At 40.8% G+C, this 23,816-nt stretch overlaps 1 protein-coding gene across 1 annotated transcript; it reads left to right on the plus strand.

Moving 5' to 3' along the window:
* Positions 1-1,188: 1,188 nt before the first annotated feature.
* Positions 1,189-2,947, plus strand: LOC116904529 (immunoglobulin-binding protein 1b). The gene has a single exon (XM_032907322.1). The coding sequence runs from the start codon at positions 1,409-1,411 to the stop codon at positions 2,444-2,446; it is 1,038 nt and encodes a 345-aa protein (XP_032763213.1). The 5' UTR covers positions 1,189-1,408; the 3' UTR covers positions 2,447-2,947.
* The last annotated feature ends 20,869 nt before the right edge of the window (positions 2,948-23,816 follow it).

A 23,816-nucleotide genomic window follows, 5' to 3' on the forward strand; every position in this document is an offset into this window, starting at 1 on the left:
TCACTTTAATTTTTATAAAGAATAAAGTCAACTTTATGACATTATTTAAGTTCAAATAAACATTCAGTAATGAACAAAAATCCACACATATAAAATAAAACTGACTTTGTATGACACAGCTTCGGGTTTCCAAATTCTAAACACAATTTTAAGGACTTGAGAGGTTATATTAAATTATACAATTAAAGCTTACTGTATTTAGCTACATAATCATTGTGGTTTTATTTAGAATCTTCACCTTAATCAGCACTGTAATACAATAAGAACTAAAATGAAAACTGCAGCCAGACACATCATATGTGTCTATATTGTATGTTATAAATTACTCACAAAACGAAAGGGGTAGTAGCAATGTCTGCATGTACCAGGAAAGAAAGAACTGCATCAAGGGTTCTCCAAATAAGTTTTCTCGAAAAACAGACTAATAGGGTAAGTTAAAGGTCATATATATCATTAAACTACACAGTCATCCAGTCAAGAAATTCAAATTGGGGTTAAATAAATGCTTCAAGGGTTAAACTGCATTTAGAGAAAACCCGGATTCATTTTCCAGCCCCCAAATAGTAGCATCAGTTCCAGGGGGCTCATCCCCCTCTTCTGGCCTCCTTGGGCACTGCACACCTTGCTACCATGCATACATGGTCACACATACACATAAAATAAAAATAAATCTTAAAAAGGAGAGGAAAGGTCTCAAAACTATGACGTTTATAAAATTCGAATGGTAACAGATTTAGAGAAAGATGTGCTGGTACATTGTAGAGATGACAACGTACCTATCATTAAATTTTAACATTTAACATTTAACCTATAATACCTTCACACACGCACCCTGCAGTTTCAGTTACCATCAAAGCCCAAAAACTAATAATAATTTAAAAAAAAATCAAATGACAAATTACACAGAGAACCCATGCTTCAAACTGCGTACCAAACTGAGCAGCATCGTGAAGACTTTTGCCATCCTGTCCTATCCTGCCGTAGATGAGATTCACTCGTTAACAAATGCATTCACGCTGTACAGGCTCCCCGTGCATCAGTTACCCGTAGCCATTTCAGTTAGTAGATCAGCTGAGAGCTTTAATCAGAGTGCTTGTGTTCAAGTGGCCCTTCTCTGGTAGCCTAGCAATGGTTACCATGCCTACATCTTCCCTCTCGTTTCATCTTATCACTTAGGCGGTGTGTCACACCATCACAAGGGCGAGGAGGAAATAGAGTACAATAAGATACAGAGAAGAAGCCGGGCAGAGTGGCACCCCCTGCAATCTCAGCCCTCCAGAGGCTAGGGTAGGAGGGTTGCCAGGGAGGCCAGTCCTAGCTGCATAGAAAGTTCCAGGTCAGCCTGCGCTGCAGAGCGAGGCTCTTGTCTCAAAAAGCCGGAGACTTCCGGGTTCCTCCCTCCGGCAAGATGGCGGCGTTTACGGACGAGCAGCAGAAGCCGAAGCTCCGGGAGCTGTTGGAAACCGGCATAGAACTTCTGGAGGAGGTGGAAACTACAACCCAACCCACAGGCTCCAAGCAAATCCAGGAGAAGGTGAGGAAGGCCTTGAAACACCTGGAGAAGGCCTCGGAAATGTTATCGCAGCTCGATTTGTTCAGCAGGAACGAAGATTGGGAGGAGATTGCTTCCGCTGACCTCAAGTACCTGATGCTTCCGGCCCTGAAGGGCGCGCTGACCCTGAAGCTGGTGGGCACCAACAATCGCCTCCACCTCCTGCAGGATGCTCGAGAGCTCTTCATGAACTTCCTAACCCAGAGCCACAGCTACCATGTGGCTGAGTTTCAGCTGCCCTGGGCCCAGAGCAGCTCACAGGAAAGCAACCCCGCTGCTGCTGCTACTTCTGACACCCTGGAGCACAACCTCGTTGCCATGGCATCCCAGAGGCAGGCCAAAATCCAGAGGTACAAGCAAAAGAAGGCGGTGGAGCAGAGGCTGTCTTCTCTGAAATCGGCCGTGGAGAGCGGCGAGGCGGACGACGAGCGTGTCAGGGAGTATTACCTCCTTCAACTTCGTAGGTGGATTAACATCAGCTTGGATGAGATCGACAGCATCGACCAGGAGATAGAGATCCTGAGGGAAAGAGACTCCTTCGGTGAGGCATCAGTTTCTCAAGCGTCTCCTCAGGAGAGACCTCCGCTGAAACCCTTTGTCCTCACTCGAAGTGTTGCCCAAGCACAAGTCTTTGGAGCTGGATACCCAAGTCTGGCAACTCTGACGGTGAATGACTGGTACGAGCAGCGCCAGAAAGGTGAGGTCTCATCTTCTGTTCGGGAAGCAGAGAGGCAGGCACCACCACTCGAGACTCTCTCTGTATCTGAGCCAGAAAAGCCGGACCTGGAACAAAAGGAAGAGGAAGATGAGAATGCCCTCCACAGGATGCAGGAGTGGGATGACTGGAAGGACACCCATCCTAGGGGCTACGGCAACCGACAGAACATGGGCTAATGTCCCATCCCCTCGGTGTGAAAGGGTGAAGGAGCACTTACCTTCCCAGACCAGGAAAACCCTGTTCTCTTCCCTTCCTTCGGCCCCTGCTTCAGGAGTGTGCAACAAAGACAGATACTGAATCTTGCTTTGTATTCAATAAAATGCCACTATCAAGTTGTATTTGCACCCTAGTTAATGCCCGGTGCTCTCGTTTAGGCATTGCTGTCACCACGGTGTATTGCAGTTTCTTAAGTGGATAGGAAGAGTGCCAAGAAATGGCTGTGTAATCATTGACTGTATGATTTCTCTTTAAAAAAATAAAATACCTTTTCTTGGAAAAAAATATATCCAGAGAGAACATTCACGTAAGTTTCATGACGGTATGTTTGTAATTATTGTTAATATCCGGGCCTGACGTAAACTGCTATAAATATATGTATGTTGGGAAATACGTGGTTTATATAAGATTGGATCATATCTTTATGCAGCTGATTTGGAACAACAAACTGAGAAACTAACAGGAAGGTGTTACAAAAGAAATGACCTAATAGATGTGGGGGCAGAGACTGTGAAACACTCAACTGGATACATGAAGTTACAGAACAGCCAACTTCTTTAATTATGGAGTATCTAGAACCTTCTCAACATAATGTTGAAGTGAAAGGGGAAGCTTCATAATTATTTGCTGAGATTTAAATATGGCTTCATTTATTTTTAATCTTAATGTTTGTACTAGAAATAGCATCCTAAAAGAGAGTGGAAACTTAACAATATTTATCAAATATAAAAATACAGACACTTGACTCAGAATTTTCACACTTATATCTGTAGAAAGGTGATTCACATCATTTATGGAAAAGTGGTGACATGTCCCTTGTAAAATCTAAGATCTAGAAACTACTTGGGACCTGAAAAGACCTAGGTTAATAATTGTTTTTGAGGTTATACAATGGATTATTAATAAACTGGGACTTTAAAGCATCTTAGATTTTGTAGGAGGTAACTTAGGAATATTTTCCAAGTATAAATTAGTACAGAAGGGAATGAGATTTAAAAAAAAATAAATCCGAATGAAATAAGGTTGTTTGGAGGGAAATAGCCATGAACACTGTGGTATGCTATACTGTTGCTATGCAAATCATCAATCACATATGCTTATTAGGACTTAAAATATTCATTAAGTTTATCAATGATGGTTATTAATGGTGTTCTGGCAAATGGTTAGCAATTGTGTCCTCGAGAAATCAAAAATGAAAACAAAACGTGATTTAAAGCGTCTGCCACTATTTGTGGTGTAAAGACTTCTCCATGCTGATGTCACCTTAACAAATTGGCACTGAGTTCAAAGCCAAGAACGTGTCCATAATTCAGTTTTCAAGCCAGGATGAGCCAGCTGCAGCACATTACTGGGGGTAAGGAAACCTCAGGCGCTTGTGTTACTGGAGTTCTGTGCTCACAACCCTCTTATACATCACTTCTGATCGCTAATAATAAGGCTACAGAAGCCATCGAGCAATGCTGAACTTCCGTGAGGTTTAATTTCCCTATGAAGTTGGACAAGCAGAACCGCTAAGCTTAACTTTCACACTAAACAAAGATCAGGCAATTTACCTGATTTTCCTTTGCCCCCGTTGGGCTCTTAGATGTGTTTCTATGTAGAGTAAAGAAAATATTAGGTATAACAAGAATGAGCTATCAAACCGATACTTCCTGACCTTTTGAAATGGAAAACACATCTTAAATTAACAACATGCATGGGATAAATGCACTGAGTTCTGCCTTTGACTTCAAACTATCTCACTTTCTAAGTGTGTGTGTGTGTGTGTGTGTGTGTGTGTGTGTGTGTGTGTGTGTCCATCCACTTTTTGACAAGCTCTAATTCTGGGTCTTTCAAAATCCCCACAGTAAATGCTTGGCTAAATAACAAGGAAAGAGAAATGATCTTCCCCCTAAGTGATGGCTGATCCCAGCAGCAGTCTCTTCATTTGCTCAATGCAGTGTCGTCTGCCTACCCTCACATCCGGGCAAAGGTCATGTACCAGTGGTGTTTATCCAGGTCTGTGTTTATTCACACCTGGAAGCAACCAGAAGGTATTGTTGTAATGGAAAGAAGGAGGAATAAGAAAAAAAACATGAGAGAGATGATAAAAACTTCCATTAACAGCAATAAATCTTACCCATCATGATAAGGCCTTAAAAGGGGGAGGCTACACAACAAGTAAACGCATTGAAGTCTGAATTTCTCTCATGAAAATCACCATGTCTAATAAAATATAAGCAAAGCATAGCATACGAAGGAAAGGTGCATTAACTGTGTTACAGGGCTACGTTGAAACCTTTTTTTCATTTGTTTATTTACTTCCAGATCTCAGCTTGCCCCACCCCTCTTCCTCCCCTGCTAGTCCTTCCATCTCCCCTCACCCCCTTTCTCCTCAAAGAATTAGTGAGAAAGGGATCCAAAGACGTGCACCAGAATCAGCAACAGCCCCTGCTCCACTTGTTAGGAGACCCACATGAGAACCAAGCTGCACCTGTTTTACGTATGTGTAGGGGGACTAGATCTCTTCTGTGAACGCTTTTTGTTTGGTGGTTCAACGAGGTGAGCCCCTTTGGGCCCAGGTGAGTTGTCTCTGTGTGATTTCTTGTGGCGTCCTTAACCTCTCTGGCTTTCAATCCGCTGCCCCGCCCACACCCCAGATTCACTGTGCTCCTCATGTTTGTCTTTGGGTGTCTTCATCTATTTCCATCAGCGGCTGGGTGAAGCCTCTCAGAGGACAGTTACCTTAGGCTCCTGTCTGCAAGTATAGCAGAACGTCATTAATAGTGTCAGGGGATGGCTCTCGCTCAAAGGATAGGTCTCTAATTGGGACAGTCATTGGTTGGCCATTCCCTCAGTTTCTGCTCAGATTTATCCCTGCATGTCACATAGGCAGGACAAATGTGGGTCCAAGGCTTTGTTGGTGGGCTGGTGTTCCTATGCTCCATTTGCCTTATCTTGTCTGGTTACAGGAGGTAGCCATTTCAATTTCTATATTCTCTGTTGCTAAGGTCACCCTCATAGACTACTTGGAGATTCCCTGCTCCTGAACTCCTGGCTTCTACCAGAGCTGCCTCCAAACACCACCATTTTCAGTGTGATCTCTCTCTCTCTCTCTCTCTCTCTCTCTCTCTCTCTCTCTCTCTCTCTCTCTCTCTCTGTCTGTCTCTGTCTCTGTCTCTGTCTCTCTCAGTTCAACCCCACTCCCTCTCTCACCTAGTTGTCTCCCTCCATCTACTTCCAGTGTCTATTTTATTTACCCTTCTAAGTGAGAATCAAGCATCTTCCCTTAGATGATGCTTCTTACTTAGTTTCTTGGGATCTATGGATATTTTTTAAATTATTATCTATTTGTTTATTTTACTCTTCAGATTTTATTCTTCTTCTGGTCTACCCTCTGACATCCCATACCTCCTTCCTGCCTCCCTTTGTCTATATGAGGATGTCCCAACCCCCCCAATCTCCATCCCACCAGACCCTTAAACTCCTTGGGATCTCCGGTCTCTTGAGGGTTAGAAGCATCTTCTCTGACTGATCCCAGACCCAGAAGTCCTCTGCTGTATATGTGTTGGGGTGGGGGGCTCATATCAGCTGTGTATGTTGCCTGGTTGGAGGTCCAGTGTCTGAGAGATCTCAGGGGTCCAGGTTAATTGAGATTGCTGGTTCTCCTTCAGGGTTGCCCTCCTCCTCAGCTTCTTCTAGCTTTCCTCTAATTCAACCACGGGTCAGCAACTTCTGTTTCTTGGTTGGGTCCAAATATCTGCACCTGACTCTTTCAGCTGCTTGTTGGGTGTTTTGGAGGCAGTCATGATAGGTCCCTTTTTGTGAGTGCTCCTTGATGGTGTCAGATCTCTCGGGGCATCCCCTTGAGCAGGATCCCATTTTGCATCTGTCACTGGTCCTTCTTTTCCTCAGGTTCTTCTCCGTTTCCATCCCTGCAGTTCTTTCAGACAGCAACAATTATGGATCAGAGTTTTGACTGTGAGATAGCAACTCCATCCCTCACTTAGTGCCCTGTATTTCTGCTGGTGGTTGGCTTTACAAAGTTCCCTCTCCACACTGTAGGGCATTTCATCTAGCCCCACCCCCTTGAGTCCTGAGAGTCTCTCACCTCCCAGGTCACTGGTACATTCTGGAGAGGACCTCCACCTCCAACCTCCAGGAGGTTGCCTGTTTCCATTCTTTCTGCTGGCCCTCAGGGCTTCAGTCGTTTTACCCCATCCCAATACAAGATCATGTTCCCCTCTCCCTGCCCCTTCCCCTTTCCCTCCAAAGTCCCTCCCTCCCTACCCCCTTCTGGTTGCTTTCTTCTTCCTCCATAGTGGGACTGAGGAATCCTCACTTGGGTGCTTCAGCTTGTTGACCTTTTTGAGTTCTGTGGACTGTATCTTGGGTTTTTTGTACCCAAAATGTACTGTTTTTTTTTTGTCTGTACTGGTTTTTTGTTTGTTTGTTTTGCTAATATCCACTTATTAGTGAGCATATACCCTGCATGTCCTTTTGGGTCTGAGTTGCCTCACTCAGGACGATATTTTCTAGTTCCATCCATTTGCTGCAAAACTCGGGATATCTTCCTTCTTAATACCTTAATTCCATTGTGTAAATGAACTACATTTTCTGTATCCATTCTTCTGTCATGGGATATCTAGGTTGTTTCCAGCTTCTGGCTATCACAAATAAGGCCCACTATGAACATAGTGGAACATGTGCCCCTGTGGCATGATGGGGCATCTTTTTATATTCCTAAGAATGGTACTGATAGGTCTTCAGGTAGATCTCTTTCCAGTCTTGTGAGGAACCTCCAAATTGATTTCCAGAGTGGTTGTACCAGTTTGCAATCCCACCAGCAATGGAGGAGTGTTCCTCTTTCTCGACCTCCTCACCAACATGTGTTGTTTACTGAGTTTTTAATGTCAGCCATTCTGGTTGGGGTAAGGTGGAATCTCAGGGTCATTTTGTTTTGTATTTCTCTGATCACTAAGGACTTTGAACATTTCTTTAGATGCTTCTCAGCCATTTGAGTTTCCTTTATTGTGAAATCTTGGTTTAGCTCTATACGCCATTTTTTGAATGGGTTGTTTCATCTATTCAGTGGTAAGCTTCTTGAGTTCTTTATATATTTTGGATATTAGCCCTCTATCAGATATGGGGTTAATGAAGATATTTTTCCCAATCTGTAGGTTGCTTATTTGTCTTATTGACTATGTCCTTGGCCTTACAGATACTTTCCAGTTTGATGAGGTCCCATTTAGCAATTCTTGGTCTTAGAGGATGAGCTATTGGAGTTGAGTTCTCTTTAGGAAACCCTCCTGCCCCATGCCAATTAGTTCAAGGCTCTTTCCCACTTTCTCTTCTGTTAGATCTAGTTTTATGTTTAGATCCTTGATCCACTTAGATTTGGTCTTTTCATTGTTTCCTGAAATATTCTGGATGTTTTGGGTTAGGAGTTTTTTATGCTTTGAATTTTCTATGAGAGGTGTGTCAATCTCTTCTACAGTATCTTCTATACCCAATATTCTCTTTTCTATCTCTTGTGTTCTGTTGGTGATACTTACATCTGTAATTCCCGGCCCCTTTCCTAAGTTTTCCATTTCTTGGCTTCCTTGCATTTGTGTTTTCTTTATTGTTTCTACTCCCACTTTTAAGTCTTGTACTGCTTTATGCAATTCCTTTACCTGTTTGATTGTGTTTTCCTATATTTCTTTAAGGGATTTGTTTCCTTTTTAAGGGCTTCTACCTATTTACCTATTTTTTTTTTAGTGAGTTATTTATATCCTCCTTAAAGTACTCTATTATCTTCATGAGATAAGGTTTTAGGTCACCTTCCTGACTTTCAGGTGTGTTAGTGTATTAAAGGTTTGCTGTGGTGGGAGAACAGGTTTCTGATGATGCCCACTTACATTGGCTTCTGTTGCTTATTTTCTTGTGCTTGCCTCTTGCCATCTGATTATCCCTAGTGTTTTCTGGACTGGGTGACTCTGGAGTTTGCCTCTTTTGTCCCTGGTCTTCTGGTAGGCCTGTGGTCCTGGTTGTAGCAGACCTCCTGTGGGGCCTTCCAAGTGAAGGGTCTTTAGAGGGGCAGAGAAGCTGCTGATCTGTTGCCCTGGCTGCAGTAGATCTCCTGGGAGGCCTTCAGACTCTTGGGTCTTCAGAGGAGCAGTCAAGCTGTTGTCCTGTGTAAAGCTGTTCTCTGGGGGGAGAGAGAGGGTATAGACTGTGTTTTCTGTTTCTCTGTGTACAGCAGAACTCCAGGGAAGCTTTCAGTCTTCTGGGTCAGTTACCTTGCATGCCACAGGGCCCCCAGGAGGTCTTCAGACTGTGGTGTTGGTTGCCTAGTTTCCCTGTGTACAGAGGAACTCCTGGGATACTTTCAAGCTGTGGTGTCCTGAATGCAGTAGATCTCTCGGGATGCCTCCCTGTTGTCATGCCAGATGCCCTGAGTGCAACAGATTTCCTTCACTGCCTCAGGATGTGGTATCAAATGCTCTGAGTGCAGGAGATCTTTTGGGTTGCCTCAGGATATGGTGTCTTCCAGTGAGCAGACTAGCTAGCAGTCTGTCCCAGCAGAAAGGACTGGGCAAAAGGGGATTGGTATTCAGCAGGCAGGGTTTTGGTGTGTGACAGGTCCCCAAGTTCACTGGGCTCCCACCAGCAGCTGTGGGACTTCGGGATCATTCTTTCCAAATGCTGTGAATGCAGTGGATCTTCTGGGTTGCTTCGGGATATGGTGTCTTCTGAAGAGCAGACTAGCTAGCAGTCTGTCCCAGCAGAAAGGACTGGGCACAAGGGGAGCTCTGTGAACTATAGCATGGTTATTGTGTATTTTAAGTCTAATATCTACATATGAGTACATACCATGTACATTTCTGGGTGTGGGTTACTTCCCTCAGAATGGTATTTTCTTGTCCCTTCCATTTGCCTGCAAATTTCATTATGTCTTTGTTTTGAATAGCTGAGTAAGAAACCATTGTGTAAATATTCTACATTCCCTTTATCCATTCTTCAGTTGAAGGACATCTTGGGTCTTCCAAGTTTCTGACTATTATGAATAAAGCTTCTATGAACATAGTTCTACACACGTCTTTGTGGTATGGTGGAGCATCTTTTGGGTATATATGCCCAGGAGTATTATAGCTGGGTCTTGGAAGATGATCATTCCCAATTTTTGAGAAATTGCCAAATTGATTTCCAAAGTGGTTGTACATTTTGCACTCCCACCAGCAGTGGTGGAGTATTCCCTTCGCTCCACATTCTCACCATTCTATGCAGTATCTTGAGTTTTAAATCTAAGCCTTTCTGATAGTCATTTTGATTTGCACTACTCTGATAAATAAATAAAGATATCGAATATTTCATTAAGTGGTTCTTGGCCATTAGAGATTCCTCTGTTGAGAATTCACTATTTAGCTGTATACCCCATTTTTAAATGGCATTATTGGGTTTGTTGATATCTAATTGATTGCATTCTTTATATATTTTGGATATTAGTCCTTTGTGGGATGGGGATTAGTAAAGATCTTTTCCAATTCTGTAGAATTCTCTTGTCTTTGACAGGGTCATTACCGTACATAAGCTTTTCAGTTTCATGGGGGTCCCATTTACCAATTGTTGATCTTAGAGCCTGAGCTGTTAGTATTCTTTTCAGGAATTAGTCTCCTTTGCCCACACATTCAAAGTTGTTTCACCCTTTCTTTTCCATCTGATTTAGCTTACTTATCTGGTTTTATGTTGAGGTCTTGGATCCACTTGGACTTGTTTTTGAGCAGGGTGATAAACGTCTATTTGCATTCTTCTACACGCAGACATCCATCCAGCACCATTTGTTGAATGTGCTTTTTTCCCACTGTGCGGTCTTGATTTCTTTGTCAAAGTGTGTGTAGGTTTATTTCTGGGTCTTCAGTTTGATTCCCTTGATCAATGAGTTTGTTTTAATGCCAATACAATACAGTGTTGATCACTGTTGCTCTGCAGTATACCTGGGGATGGTGATGCCCCCAGAAGTTCTTTTATTTTTCAGGAGTGTTTAAGCTTCCCTGGGTTTTTGTTTTTCCATATGAAGTTGAATGCTATATTTTTAAGGCCTATAAAGAATTGTGTTAGAATGTTGATGGGAATTTCATTGACTCTCTACACTGCTTTTGGTACCCATTTTTACTGTATTAATCTGAGTGGTCCATGAGCATGAGAGATCTTTCCATCTTCTGAGATCTTCTTCAATTTATGTCTTCAGAGACTTGACGTTCTTGTCATCTAGGTCTTTCACTCGCTTGGTTACAGTTACACCAAGATGTTTTGTATTATTTGTGGCTATTTTGAAGGATGTTGTTTTCCCAATTTCTTTTTCAGCCAGTTTATCATTTGTATAAAATTGGGCTCTTTTTTGAGATAATTTTTGTATCCACCCACTTTGCTGAAAGTGTTTTGTTGTGGTATAATATAAAAAAAAAGTTTCTTTTATCCAGCACTAGTGCTGGCACCATAGGACCACATAGCATCTGTGGGATATTTCCATCTCAGTCAACAAAGCATCTCATCCACTAAGCTCCATCCCATATCACACTGCTGATGGCTACTCACTGAGCCTGGCAGCAATCTCTCTACCCATCTAGTTCCCAAGGCAGGTTGCCACTATGCTAGGCATACACATTCCAATTCCTTGGTGGACCCAGTGTGTCCCACCACCACACACTCTCTTGAACTCAATTAAGTTGCCACATGAAAGAACACACCACACAATACCCTCTGATCCAATTGATAAGATATAAGTACCTATCAAAACAGCACAAAATCCTGTACTCATTCATCCCTTCAGAGTAGTCATAACAGCCTGTAAAGGTGGAGAGAGAAATCTTAATTAACATCCCCCTCCATGTTCTTTCAGCTGCTCTGTTCTGATCTTCTCGCTCTGGTCTCCTCCTCTCTAAAACTTTTCTCCTGCCCATCCTTCCTTGTCGTCCAATGACAGGCCTTGTTCTATCCTGTCCCTGCCTTCACCTGCATAATGACTTTAACCTACAGTGTTTTTCTCAGCTGTAGGAGTTTCCTGGTAGAACTTTTAGGGTCACTGATGTATACTATCATACCATCTGCAAGTAGAAATATTTTGACTTCTTTCTTTTCTCTTTGTGTTCTCTTGATCTCCTTTAGTTATCTTAATCCTCTAGCTAGAACTTCAAGTACTATTTTGGATATGGAGAGAGGAAGAGTGAGCTGCTTTTTCTTCTCCCTATTTTTAATGGGTTTGGTTTAAGTTTATCTCCATTTAGCTTGATGTTGTCTATTGGCTTGCTGCATATTGCTTTGATTTTGTTTGTGCCTTATATCCCTGATGTCTCTAATACTTTTAACATGAACAGGTGTTGGATTTTGTCAAAGGATTTTTTTTTCAGCATCCAATAAGATAATTATGTGATTTTTTTTTAAATTTCAGTTTGTTTATATGGTGGATTATGTTGATGGATTTTTTTTTTATATTGAACCACCCCTACATCCCTGTAATGAAGCCTACTTATTCATGGCGGATGATGTTTTTGATGTGTTCATTGATTAGGCTTGGGAGTATTTTATTGAGTAGTTTTGCATCAATGTTTATAAGGAAAATAGGTCTGAAATTCTCTTTGTTGAATCTTTTTGTGGTTTAGCTGTCAGGATGATTATAGCATTGTAGAATAAGTTTGGCAATGTTCCCTCTGTTTCTATTTTGTGGAGGGTTTGAGGAGTATTGTTAGATCTTCTTTCCAAGTCTAATAAAATTCAGTGCTAGGCTTGGGAATTTTCTTTTTCTTTTTCTTTTCTTTTCTTCTTTTCTTTTCTGCTTCTGTTGCTGTTTTTACTTCTTTCTCCTCTTCCTCTTCTTCCTCCTCTTCCTCTTCTTCCTCCTCCTCCTCCTCCTCCTCCTCCTCTTCCTCCTCCTCTTCTTAGCTTCTTCTTTTGGTGGGAGGAGACTTTTAATGACTCTATTTCTTTAGGTTTATACTTCTACTTAAGTAGTTTACCTGATTTTGATTTAACTTTGGTAAGTGGAATCTATCCAAAAAATTCATCCATTTCATTTTATATTTTCCAATTTTGTGGCATACAGGTTTTTGAAATAAGATCTATTGATTCCTTGGATTTTCTCAGTGTCTGTTTTACATTCTCCCTTTAATTTCTGATTTTGTTAATTTGGATATTCTCTCTGTGTTTTTTAGTTACTTTAACTAAGGCTTTGTCCATCTTGTTGATTTTTCTCTTGGTTTCATTGATTCTTTGTATGGTTCTTTTTGTTTCTAATTTACTGATTTCAGCCCTGAGGATTTTTTCCAGCCTTCTACTCCTCTGAGGTGTATTTACTTCTTTTGTTCTAGAGATTTCATGTGTGCTGTTATGTTGTTGTATGAGACCTCTTCATTTTCTTTTTGAAGGCCCTTAGAGCTATGAATTTTCCTTTTAACACTACGTTCATTGAGTGCCATTCAATTTGGGTATGTTGTACCTTTATTTTCACTGAATTTTAGAAAGTCTTTAATTCTTTCATTATTTCTTCCTTGACCTGGTAATCATTGGGTTATACAGTTTTCATGATTTTGTAGTCTTTCTGTTGTTTCTGTAGTCAAAATCCAGCTATAATCCACAGTGGTCTGATAAAATACAATGGGTTATGTCAATGTTCTTGTATCTCTGCTGAGGTTTGCTGTTTGACCCAGTATATGGGCAGTTTTGGAAAAGGTATATTCTTTTGTGTTTGGATGAAATTTTCTGTATCCATTTGATTCGTAACATGTGGGTTTCATTATTTATGTTTAGTTTCTTTGACCTGCCCATTGGTAAGAGTGGGCCGTTGAAGAGTCCCACTATTAATGCATGAGGTTCAACATGTGATTTAAGCTTTAGTAGTATTTCTTTTATGAATATGGGTGCCCTTTAATTTTGGGGCATAGGTAATCTGAATTGAGAAATCATCTTGGTGAGTTTCTCCCTTAATGAGTATGAAGTGTCCTTCATCGTCTCTTTTGATTCATTTTAGTTGAAAGTCTATTTTATTGAATACTAGAATGGCTACTCCATCTTTTTTCTTGACTCTGTTTGCTTGGAACATATTTTTCTCACCTTTTGCTCTGAGGTAGTGTCTATCTTTGTCACTAAGGTGTGTTTCTTGTGTGCAGTAGAGGGATGGATCATGTTTTTACATTCATTCTGTAAGATACAAAGACTTTATCTTTTTACTGGGGAATTAAGTCCATTGATGCTGAGAGATATTAATGACCAATGATTATTAATTATTGTTATTTTGATGTTTGTGATGATAGTTTGTGTGTGTGTGTGTGTGTGTATTTTCATATGTCTGTGCATGTCTTTGTGTGTCTCTCTGTGTGTGCTTCCCTTCTTTTGGTTCTGATGATATGGCTTTATCTATTTCCTGTGTTTTCTTGGATAAAGTTAATTTCCTTGGGGTGGAATTTTCCTTCTAGTATCTTCTATAGGGTTGGACTTGTGGATAGATATTTAATTTGGTTTTGTGAAGGAATGTCTTCTTTTCTCCATTTATGATGATGGAAAGTTCTGCTGCGTATAGTAGTCTGGACTGACATCTGTGGTCTCTTAGATGGTCTTGGTCTGCAAGATATCAGCCCAAGCACTCTTGGCTTTTAGAGTCTCTGTTAATAAGTGACGTCTAGTTCTGATGGGCCTAACTTTATATGTTACTTGGTCCTTTTCCCTTACAGCTTTTAATATACTTTTTTCATTCTGTACATTTAGTGTTTTGATTACTATATGGCAGGAGGATTTCCTTCTCTGGTCCAATCTATTTGGTGTTCTATAGGCTTCTTGTATGTTTGTGACCATCTCTTTCTTTAGGTTAGGGAAGTTTTCTTCTATGATTTTGTTGAAAATACTATCTCTGCCTTGACGCTGGGAATCTTCTCCTTCTACTATTCCTATTATTCTTGGGTTGGTCTTTTCATAGTGTCACAGATTTCTTGGATGTTTTCTGTCAGAAATGTTTTAGATTTAACATTTTCTTTGGCCAATGTATTGATTTTTTTCCAATGGAATCTTCTATGCTAGAAAAATATCTTTTCCATTTCTTATATTCTGTTGGTGATGTTTGTATCTGTAGTTCCTGGTCTCTTACCTAGGTTTTACATCTCCAGGATTACCTAAGTTTTTGTTTTCTTCATTGCTTCTTTTACTATTTTCAGGTCTTAAATAGTTTTATTAATTTCTTTCACCTGTTAATTGTACTTTCCTGTATTTCTTCAGGGGATTTATTCATCTTCTCTACGAGGGCTTCTATCATCTTTGTAAGATTGGATTTAAGGTCACCTTCTTGTGCACTGGTTGTGTTAAGATAGCCAAGGCTTGCTGTATACCAGAGCTGAGCCCTGTTGGTAGTATATTGCCCTGGTTCTTGTTAATTGTGTTTTTATGCTGGCCTTTAAGCCATCTGGTTGTCCTTGTTACTGACTAGCAACGAGGGATACAGGCAGAGTTGTGAGATGGAAAATGGAGCTCAGAGAATCAGATGTGTTTTACTGATGTTGGGTGTGTTTTAGGAGGAATTGGCAGGCAGGAGATTGGTGGGGAAGAATCTAACCTCGGTGTTCCTGGTGTCTGCAAGACTTATCTGAAAGCCAGGCAGAACCCTGTCCTGGACAATGGAGCTCAGTGGACAGCTCAGTGCACCTCTGCTTGGGTGTTCCCCAGAGGGACCTGGCAGGCAGAGTATTGGGGGTGGGATTGAACCTGGATATTCCTGGGGCTTACAAAACTCTATGGGATGGTAAGGAGAGCTGTGACCCAAACAATGAATCTCAGGGGAGAGAGCATAGTTCCTCACCTCTGCAGGCTGTGCCTCAGCAGACCAGGCAGGCAGGGGACTGGGTGTGAGGAGTCTAATCTGGAAGTTTCTGGGGCCAGCATGTGTTCTCAAGAAAACAGGCAGAGCCATGTGCCAGACAATCCATTAACACATACTTTAGAGACACATAGTTTGATCTTATTTGTAGATATTACTACATTTCTAAAGACATTGATGATTTTTTTCAGTGTAGCTGTTTTTATTTTAATTATGAAACCAGATATCTGAATTTTGGAAAACTTTTCCTACATAATTAATAAAATTATATCTGTAATTTCTGTTTTAAAAATAACATATTAAATGAAATTTTAAATAGATTAATATTAACCATCAACATTTCTATACAATGTTTGCCTTTTTGTGCTCTATACAATATTTTAAATTTACAAAGGAAATAATATTGAAATCAAGTAGAACACATTATCCCAGTGCCAATAACTGTCAACTCCCTAGCCAACATCAAACTAAAACCTCCTGTCTGCATTTCTTTTCTTTTCTTTTCCTTACTTTTCTATTGTTTTTTGTTGTTATGAGACACTGTATTCTTTGAGAAAAACACTGACAAAGACATATAAAAGGTCAATGTGGAATACATTGTTGGAAAAGACTAAAAAATAATAAGCATCCCCTTAACAACACAACAAATTTTTTCTGCACGTTTAACTTTGTTGAAACATAACTGACATACAGTTGTAGGATATTATACATGCCTTGTGTGAGGACATAAGCAATATGCTTTGGGTCCTTTTCATCAATGGATAGGACCAACAATCTCTGGTGTAATAATTCAGTAACTTATGTCAGAACAATACCCTGAATTATCAACTGTGCAGTAGCAAATTTCTCTACATTGACATCTGCACTACAGCATGTCCTTGTGAAACTTAAAAGCCCTGTGAGTTTTCCCTTTAGACAAAGATGTTCAGAACCCAGCTTGAGTGAAATGTCAGGTTCTGATCTCTGAAACCAGGGAAGATTGTGTGCAGCATAATCAAACTAAGTTTTTCCTGGCCAGAGTCAGAAATATTCAACTTGCTCCTGACCCTCCCCAGTCCATATAATCCCAGACAAATACTGCTCATCTGAGGTTTCATTGTGAACTTCATGGGAAACACCATACGTTGCCTTTAAAATGTGCTCAAATCATCAAAGTTCTTTAATTTCAATGAAACTTTAATGTGTATAAATTACAGCGAAATTATAGACATCATGATGTTATTAACTATAATATTTGGGAAAGATTATTCTATAATTATGTTTAAATTGATGGAACACGTATATCTGCAGATTCTAACCAAAATGGAAAAGAATCATGACTAGAATGTACATATTATTTGCCACGATTCAAGTAATATCTGAAGACTTTAGCGGGCAGATAAAGCAGAAACGTGTTTAATAGACACAATATCACACTTAATCTAAGAATGCCCACAATGACAAATTTCAGCCCTTGCATTTTTCACCTATTCATTCTAAAGTATAATTGTCAGCTCTGCCTTCCTATGCCAGAGGAAGCGGCTGCGTCGTTGGGATATTTACAATTGGTGCAATTTATTGAGACAGATCCAATTCCTTTTTTGTTTGTTTTCCCAAAGCACCCATTTTTTTACCTTTGCTGACCAGTGCAAAATCGCACTCACTAATGTTTATAAAATACCACATTATTGTTAGATGGTGAATCCAAACGCAAGCACTGCAGGTCCTAACAGATAGGAGCTTGATGGAATCTGTCTTTGCATTGCTGCTGTCCAGATAGCCTAAGCATGGGTTCTGTAAAACCCAGTGGCATTAAAGAATGCAAAGGAAAATGGACAAGGGGTGTGTGTGTGTGTGTGTGTGTGTGTGTGTGTGTGTGTGTGTGTGTGTGTGTGTGTACATGTACACACAGACACTCATACGTATGCACTTTGGAAAGGGGGGCAAATGGATATTACTACAAATAAATAGTATAAATAGATTCTAAAACTTCCATATCAAATTACGGAAATACCCCTCTCCATGTCATTCATTCATGCTAAGACAATCCCATTAGAAATTAATGTTTACACCCAGCAATGTATTGAATCGTTGTATGCAATCTGCTCATGTATGTGTAAAGGCCAGAAGACAACCTTAGGTACTGTTCCTTCTTTCCTCCTCCTTCCTTTTAAGTCAGGGTCTGTCACCTGCCAGAAGATTATAGAATAGGCAAAGCTGGGTGGCCAGTCTACACCAGAGATCTACCTGTCTTTGGTTCACCTCAGTAGGATTACAAGTGTGTACTACCACACCTGGCTTCTTTGTGTGGGTCCTGTGTAGGTCAACTTCAGGATATTACATTGTTGCTAGGCAGGAGTATTTCCATGGATTCTAGACCAGTGGTTTTCAACCTGTAGATCATGACCTCAACAGAGGTCTCATAGCAGACATCCTTCATATCAGATATTTACATCATGATTCATAACAGTTGGAAAAGTTTGTTATGAAATAGCAACAAAAATAATTTTATGGTTGGGGGTCACCACAACATGAGGAACTATATTAAAGTGTCATAGCCTTGGGAAGTTTAACAGCCTCTGGGCAATCACAAAGACTCTCTACCTAGACATATAGAAAAATGGGAATTCTGTGTATTAATATATTGACATCCATTTAATTTTATTTTTAATGTGACAGGATACACTGTGTTACCTAAGCTGATCGCAGAATCCTAATAGACTCAAGTAACTATCTTGCCTTAGCTTCCCTCATAGCTAGGATTATAGGCTGTCATACCTCTACCTTTAATGAAGGAAAGATACCAATGAACAACTAATTCCTAAGTATCTGTACATTATATTAACGACTATTCTAGAATCTCTACTCGCATAAGTCTCTTCAATCCTCCCAATAACTTTGTGATTTTATAATTACTATAGAAGTTGAATCTCCCAGAAGGTAAACAAATTATTCAACTTTTATTAAGGGCATAGGTATAGACCATAGATTACCGACATTGTGTAAGCACAGGCACATGTGTAGCCCTTTGTGAAGCATACAAATAGGCCATAAGAAGTGCCTTACAAAACTTCCTCAAGGATTTAGAATATTAGAATATAACCTATAACTTCATTAATGCTTCATTTATGTGAGATCTAGCTTTTGTTCCTGTGAAATTCATATATCAGATATGATTTAGGAAAACCTTAGGTCTATGAATATTTTTTGTAGAATTAACTGAGGATACATGTGTATCTAAAGAAGCAATTATAATCCAATTTGAATTAACAACCAAGTGCATGAAAGCCCAGAGATAAACTGCAGATAGAGTGAAAGCTAACTCTCCTTTTATTACCACTTTGACAAGAATCTCCATAGCATCTCCACCTGGGGAGTCTAGAAGGGGTCCCTATAAGCCAAGTCTGGAGGAAAGGAGATCTAGCTGGGGTTGGGTGTGGCTTACAATGTGATGGATTTGAATGTATGAACATAACAAGGAGAGGTTAATCAAATCACAACCAACAAACAGCCTGTTTGATGAGTGAAGAACACTTGTTCCCCTGAAGAGAAAAGGATAAATAACTGAGTTCCTTGCGCTTCTGAAGAGTGATTTAACATTGAGGCAGAAACTTTAGTGGTCTTAGAATTTTTTCATTTGTTTGTTTTCCTCTCTTGAGAAAAGTCTGTAGCTCAGACTTGTACCACAACCTATTTAAACTTATCCCTGACTAGCTTACAAATAAATGAGACTCACATTATAGTTATTTTATTTGGCTTTAACAATTACTGAGGAGTAACCCCTAAGCTAACTTCTTTTTCTTTCTTTTTTCTTTTTTTGGTTAGGTGTTTTCTTTATTTACATTTCAAATGTTATCCCCCTTATCCAGTTTCCCCTCCAGAAAACCCTCATTCCTTTCCTCCAACCCCTGCCTCCATGAGGGTGCTCCCCCACCAACCCACCTTCTCCCTCCTGCCTCCCCACCCTGACATTCCCCTACACTGGGGCGTCAAGCTTTCACAGGACCAAGGGCCTCTTCACCTGCTGATGCCCCAAAAGACCATCCTCTGTTACATATGCAGCTGGAGACATGGGTCCTTCCATGTGGTTGGTGGTTTAGTCCCTGGGAGCTCTGAGGGTCTGGATAGTTGATATTGCTGCTCTTCTATGAGGTTGCAAACCCCTTCAGCTCCTTCAGTCCTTTCTCTAACTACTCCACTGCGGACCCCGTTTGCAGTCCAATGATTGGCTGTGAGCATCCACCTCTGTATTTGTCAGGCTCTGGTAGAGCCTTTCAGGAGACAATTATATCAGGCTCCAGTCTGCATGTACCTCTTGGCATTCCGAGTAGTGACTGGGTTTGGTGACTGCATGTGGGATGGATCCCCATGTGTGGCAGTCTCTGAATAGCCTTTCCTTCAGTCTCTGCTCCACACTTTGTCCCCATATTTCCTCCTGTGGGTATTGTGTTTCTCCTTCTAAGAAGTACTGAAGCATCCACACTTTTGTCTTTCTTCTTCTTGAACTTCATGCAGTCTATAAGTTGTATCTTGAATATTCCAAGCTTTTGGGCTAATATCCACTTATCAGTGAGTACATATCATGTATGTTCTTTTGTGATTGGGTTACCTCACTCAGGATGATATTTTCTAGTTCCATTCATTTGTCTAAGAATTTCATGAAGTCATTGTCTTTAATAGCTTAGTAGTACTCCATTGTGTAAATGTACCACATTTTCCGTATCCATTCCTCTGTTGAAGGAGATCTGGGTTCTTTCCAGCTTCTAGCTATAATAAATAAGGCTGCTATGAACATAGTGGAGCATGTGTCCTTGTCCTATGTTGGAGCATCTTTTGGGTATATGCCCAGTAGTGGTATAGCTGTGTTCTCAGGTTGTACTATGTCTAATTTTCTGAGGAACTGCCAGACTGATTTCCAGATTGTACCAGTTTGCCATCCCACCAACAATGGAGGAGTGTTCCTCTTTCTCCACATCCTTGCCAGCATCTACTGTCACCTGAGTTTTTGATCTTAGTCATTCTGATTGGTGTGGGGTGGAATCTCAGGGTTGTTGTGATGCAAATCACCAAAAGAAATTTCAACATACTAATCTAACTTTCTAACTGCTGACCTGGCTACCTCCCCATTGGTGCACCCAGATGTTTGCTGTTTCTCCTGGCTGCCTGCTCATGGTCCAGCTCTGCTTTTGGTGACTTCCTCCTCCTTCCCCTTCTCCCCTCTTCTCTCTCTGGTCTCTCCTAACTCCTCTCTCTTTACCACTCCCAACCAAGTAACTGAAAATCCATGTGTGTCTAATACCTTCAGTAATTGGCTCCAGCCAATTTTATCTCACCAATAGTTTTAAATCAAGGAACAAGGTTTACACAACAAAAGCGTATAAACATGAGAATTCACTCATAAGCTTAGACCTTCAGGTACAGAATTCGCATTACAGTATATAGCAACAGAACTAACCTCCACACAGACTATCTGAAACTTTTAAGGTAACCCCGGTTGGTCCCAAATTCATAGTAATCATTTTACCTGAGCCTTCTCAGTGCTGGGGTTACGAGGCATGAGGCACTGTATCTGTGCTGAGTTCAGTTTGCATGAGTATCATGCACTGTGTAACATGCTTCAGTTTACTATCAAGTCTGTGCTCTGGTGTTCTCTAATGTGTGTCCTGACCAAAATAATGAAACTCTTCATCAAACCCTCCACAGTCTGGCTTTACAAGAGCCTTGCTTACCAATTGTCTTAGTTAGGGTCTTATTGCTGTGAATAGATACCATGTCCAATGTAAGTTTTATAAAGGACAATATTTAATTGGGGCTGGCTTACAGGTTCAGAAGTTCAGTCCATTATCATCAAGGTAGGAGCATGGCAGCAAGTAGGCAGGCATAGTGGAAGCAGAACTGATTGTTCTACATCTTCATCTGAAGTATGCTAGTGGAAAACTCTTCAAGATAGCTAGGACTAGGGTATTAAAGCTGATAGCCACAGTGACACACCTACTCCAACAAGGCCACACCTCCAAGTAGTGCCACTCCCTGGGCCAAGCATACACAAACTATTACTTCCTCTTCCTGGCCTCCAAAGTCTTAAGTCTATGGGCGCCATACCTAAAAACAGCATAATAAAAAAGTACATTTAGTCAAACTTGCAGATTCCCCATAGTCTACATCAGTCTCAACAATGTTAAAAGTCCAGAGTTCCAAGTCTCTTCTAAGATTCATCCAATCACTTAACTGTAATCCCCAAGTCAAGACAGGAAACCAGCTGGGCCTACTCCATACCTCTGCATCTCCATGTCTGATGTCAAAGCAGTCTTCAGTTCTCTACTCCTATTTAATCTTTGTTAACTGTAATAAACTCCTTTCTTCTGGGCTTAGCTGATTCCACTCACAGTTAGCAGCTTTCCTTGGCTGGTATCCCATAGCTCTGGCATCTTTAACATATTTAGGTCTCTAGGGAAACGTCAGTGTTACAGCTTCTTGTTTCAATGTCTGGAATCCACACATGATCTTCTGGGCTCCTCCAAAGGGCTGGTGTCACTTCTCTAGCTCTGCTCTCTGTAGCACTCTAAGCTCAGGTTGATCCACTCCACTGCTGCTGCTGTTCTTGGTGATCTTCCCCATGATATGGACATCTCCAATACACTGCTGTCTTTTGCTGCAACCAAGCTTTACCAGTAGTCTCTCAAAGGCTCTCTTCATGGTGCCAAGTCTCAAAACCTTTGCATGACCCCTTCTGTTCTGGACCATCAACTACAACTGAAGCTGCAACTTCACCGATGGCCTTTCATGACCTCCCACAGTGCCAAGCCTCAGCTGATCTTCATGACCCCTTCATGCTTCAAAACTAGTACTACCTGGGTGACACTTACACATTACCAAGGACAGCTGCAGCATGAGGTCTTTGCTATCTCTGGAACACAGCTTCTTTGCCTTTCAGAAAAACACTTCCCAGAAGATTTCACCTCAGTGATGCTGCTCTCTTCTTAATCCCCACTAATTTCTTAGCTCCAGCTAACCAGCATCAATCGTCCCAGTAGTCCCTTCTGTTTTTCACTCTAAAGTCAGAGCCACATGGCTGAAGCAGTTGAGTTCTGCTGCTTGCAGGAGCTGGAACATGGCCCCCCTTCTCTTATTATATTATCGTAAACTTCCTTTGTTCCAACTCCTTCACTTCCTAAGCGCAGCTATCCTGGATCTTGCTCTGTAGATTGACCTTGAATTCAGAGATCTGCATGCCTGTCTCCTAGGATTAAAGATGTGCACCACCATGCCTGGATCTAAACTTAGCTGAGTAGGATCTTGCCTCAAAGTCCCACTCCCTTAATTTATTATCTCCTAGAACATAAGTTTTGGCTCCATTTTACTTCCTGATAGCCCTTGAATATTCAAACCATATACTCTATTTTTTTCTTTCTAAGCTTGTTCAAAATGCTCTGCATGAGACTTAACCAGAGAACAAAGTCTCTGTTGAGCCTTTTTGAGACTTCCTTTGTCAATAAATTAATATAAATCTCTTTAACTTAACCTCAGGTAGACTTTTTATGAAAGGGCAAAAAGTAGCCACATTCTTCACCAAACTACCACAAAAAAGAGTCTCTATGCCACATACTGAAATGTGTCTCCTCTGAAACCTCTTGGGCCAGGTCTGCATAGTCCAAATCACTCACAGTAGTAAATTATTCCATTTTCCTACTAATATAGCTCATTAATCCCCACTTAAAGCATTCCATGGCTTACCAAGTCCAAAGTCCTAAAATCCGCATTCTTCCAAACAAAAGTATGGTTAGGCCTATCACAGCAATACCCTACTCCCGTCCCAATTTCTGCCTTAGTTAGGATTTTACTGCTGTGAACAGACACCATGACCAAAGCAAGTCTATTATAAAGGACAACACTTTAATTGGAGCTGGCTTACAACTTCAGAGGTTCAGTCCATTATCATCAAAGTGGGAGCATGGCAGCATCTAGGCAGGCATGGTGCAAGCAGAGCTGAGAGTTCTACAGCTTCACCTGAAGGCTGCTAGTGGAAGACTGGCTTGCAGGCAGCTATTGTAAGTCTCAAGCTCATGCCCACAGAGATAAACCTATTCCAACAAGGCCACACCTCCTAATAGTACCACTCCCTGGACCAAGCCTATGCAAACTGTCACAGGCCTAAAGCTAAAATTTCATAGAAAACAAAACTATTGGGTTCACAAGGAAATTACTACATATTCTACCACCCAGGAAGAATCAAGAATCACAAAAAAGATTTGGGGGTTTTGTTTTGTTTTCTCTGTTTTGTTGGTTATACAATACGGAATTAAATTTCTGTGAAACCAAAGACGTAATTTTTTTTTTTTAATGACCCATTGAGATTGGATTTGAAGGCAAACTAAAGTCAATCTTACTTTTGGCTCACCCCAACAAATATTACAGGATTTTTTGACAAGAGCAAAATGAAGTTGTGAGAGCTTGAGAAGCACACACACCACATAACTACCAAATAGAACTAAACTTGGAGAGAAGTATGAATCCATAGCCAATTCTTTCCGCAT

The sequence above is a fragment of the Rattus rattus genome, chromosome 6 (assembly GCF_011064425.1).
Source record: "Rattus rattus isolate New Zealand chromosome 6, Rrattus_CSIRO_v1, whole genome shotgun sequence".
In the NCBI taxonomy this organism is placed as follows: domain Eukaryota; kingdom Metazoa; phylum Chordata; class Mammalia; order Rodentia; family Muridae; genus Rattus; species Rattus rattus.

Excerpts from the sequence above, each read along its gene's own strand:
- LOC116904529 (XM_032907322.1), top strand. The coding sequence starts at position 1,409 with ATGGCGGCGTTTACGGACGAGCAGCAGAAGCCGAAGCTCCGGGAGCTG.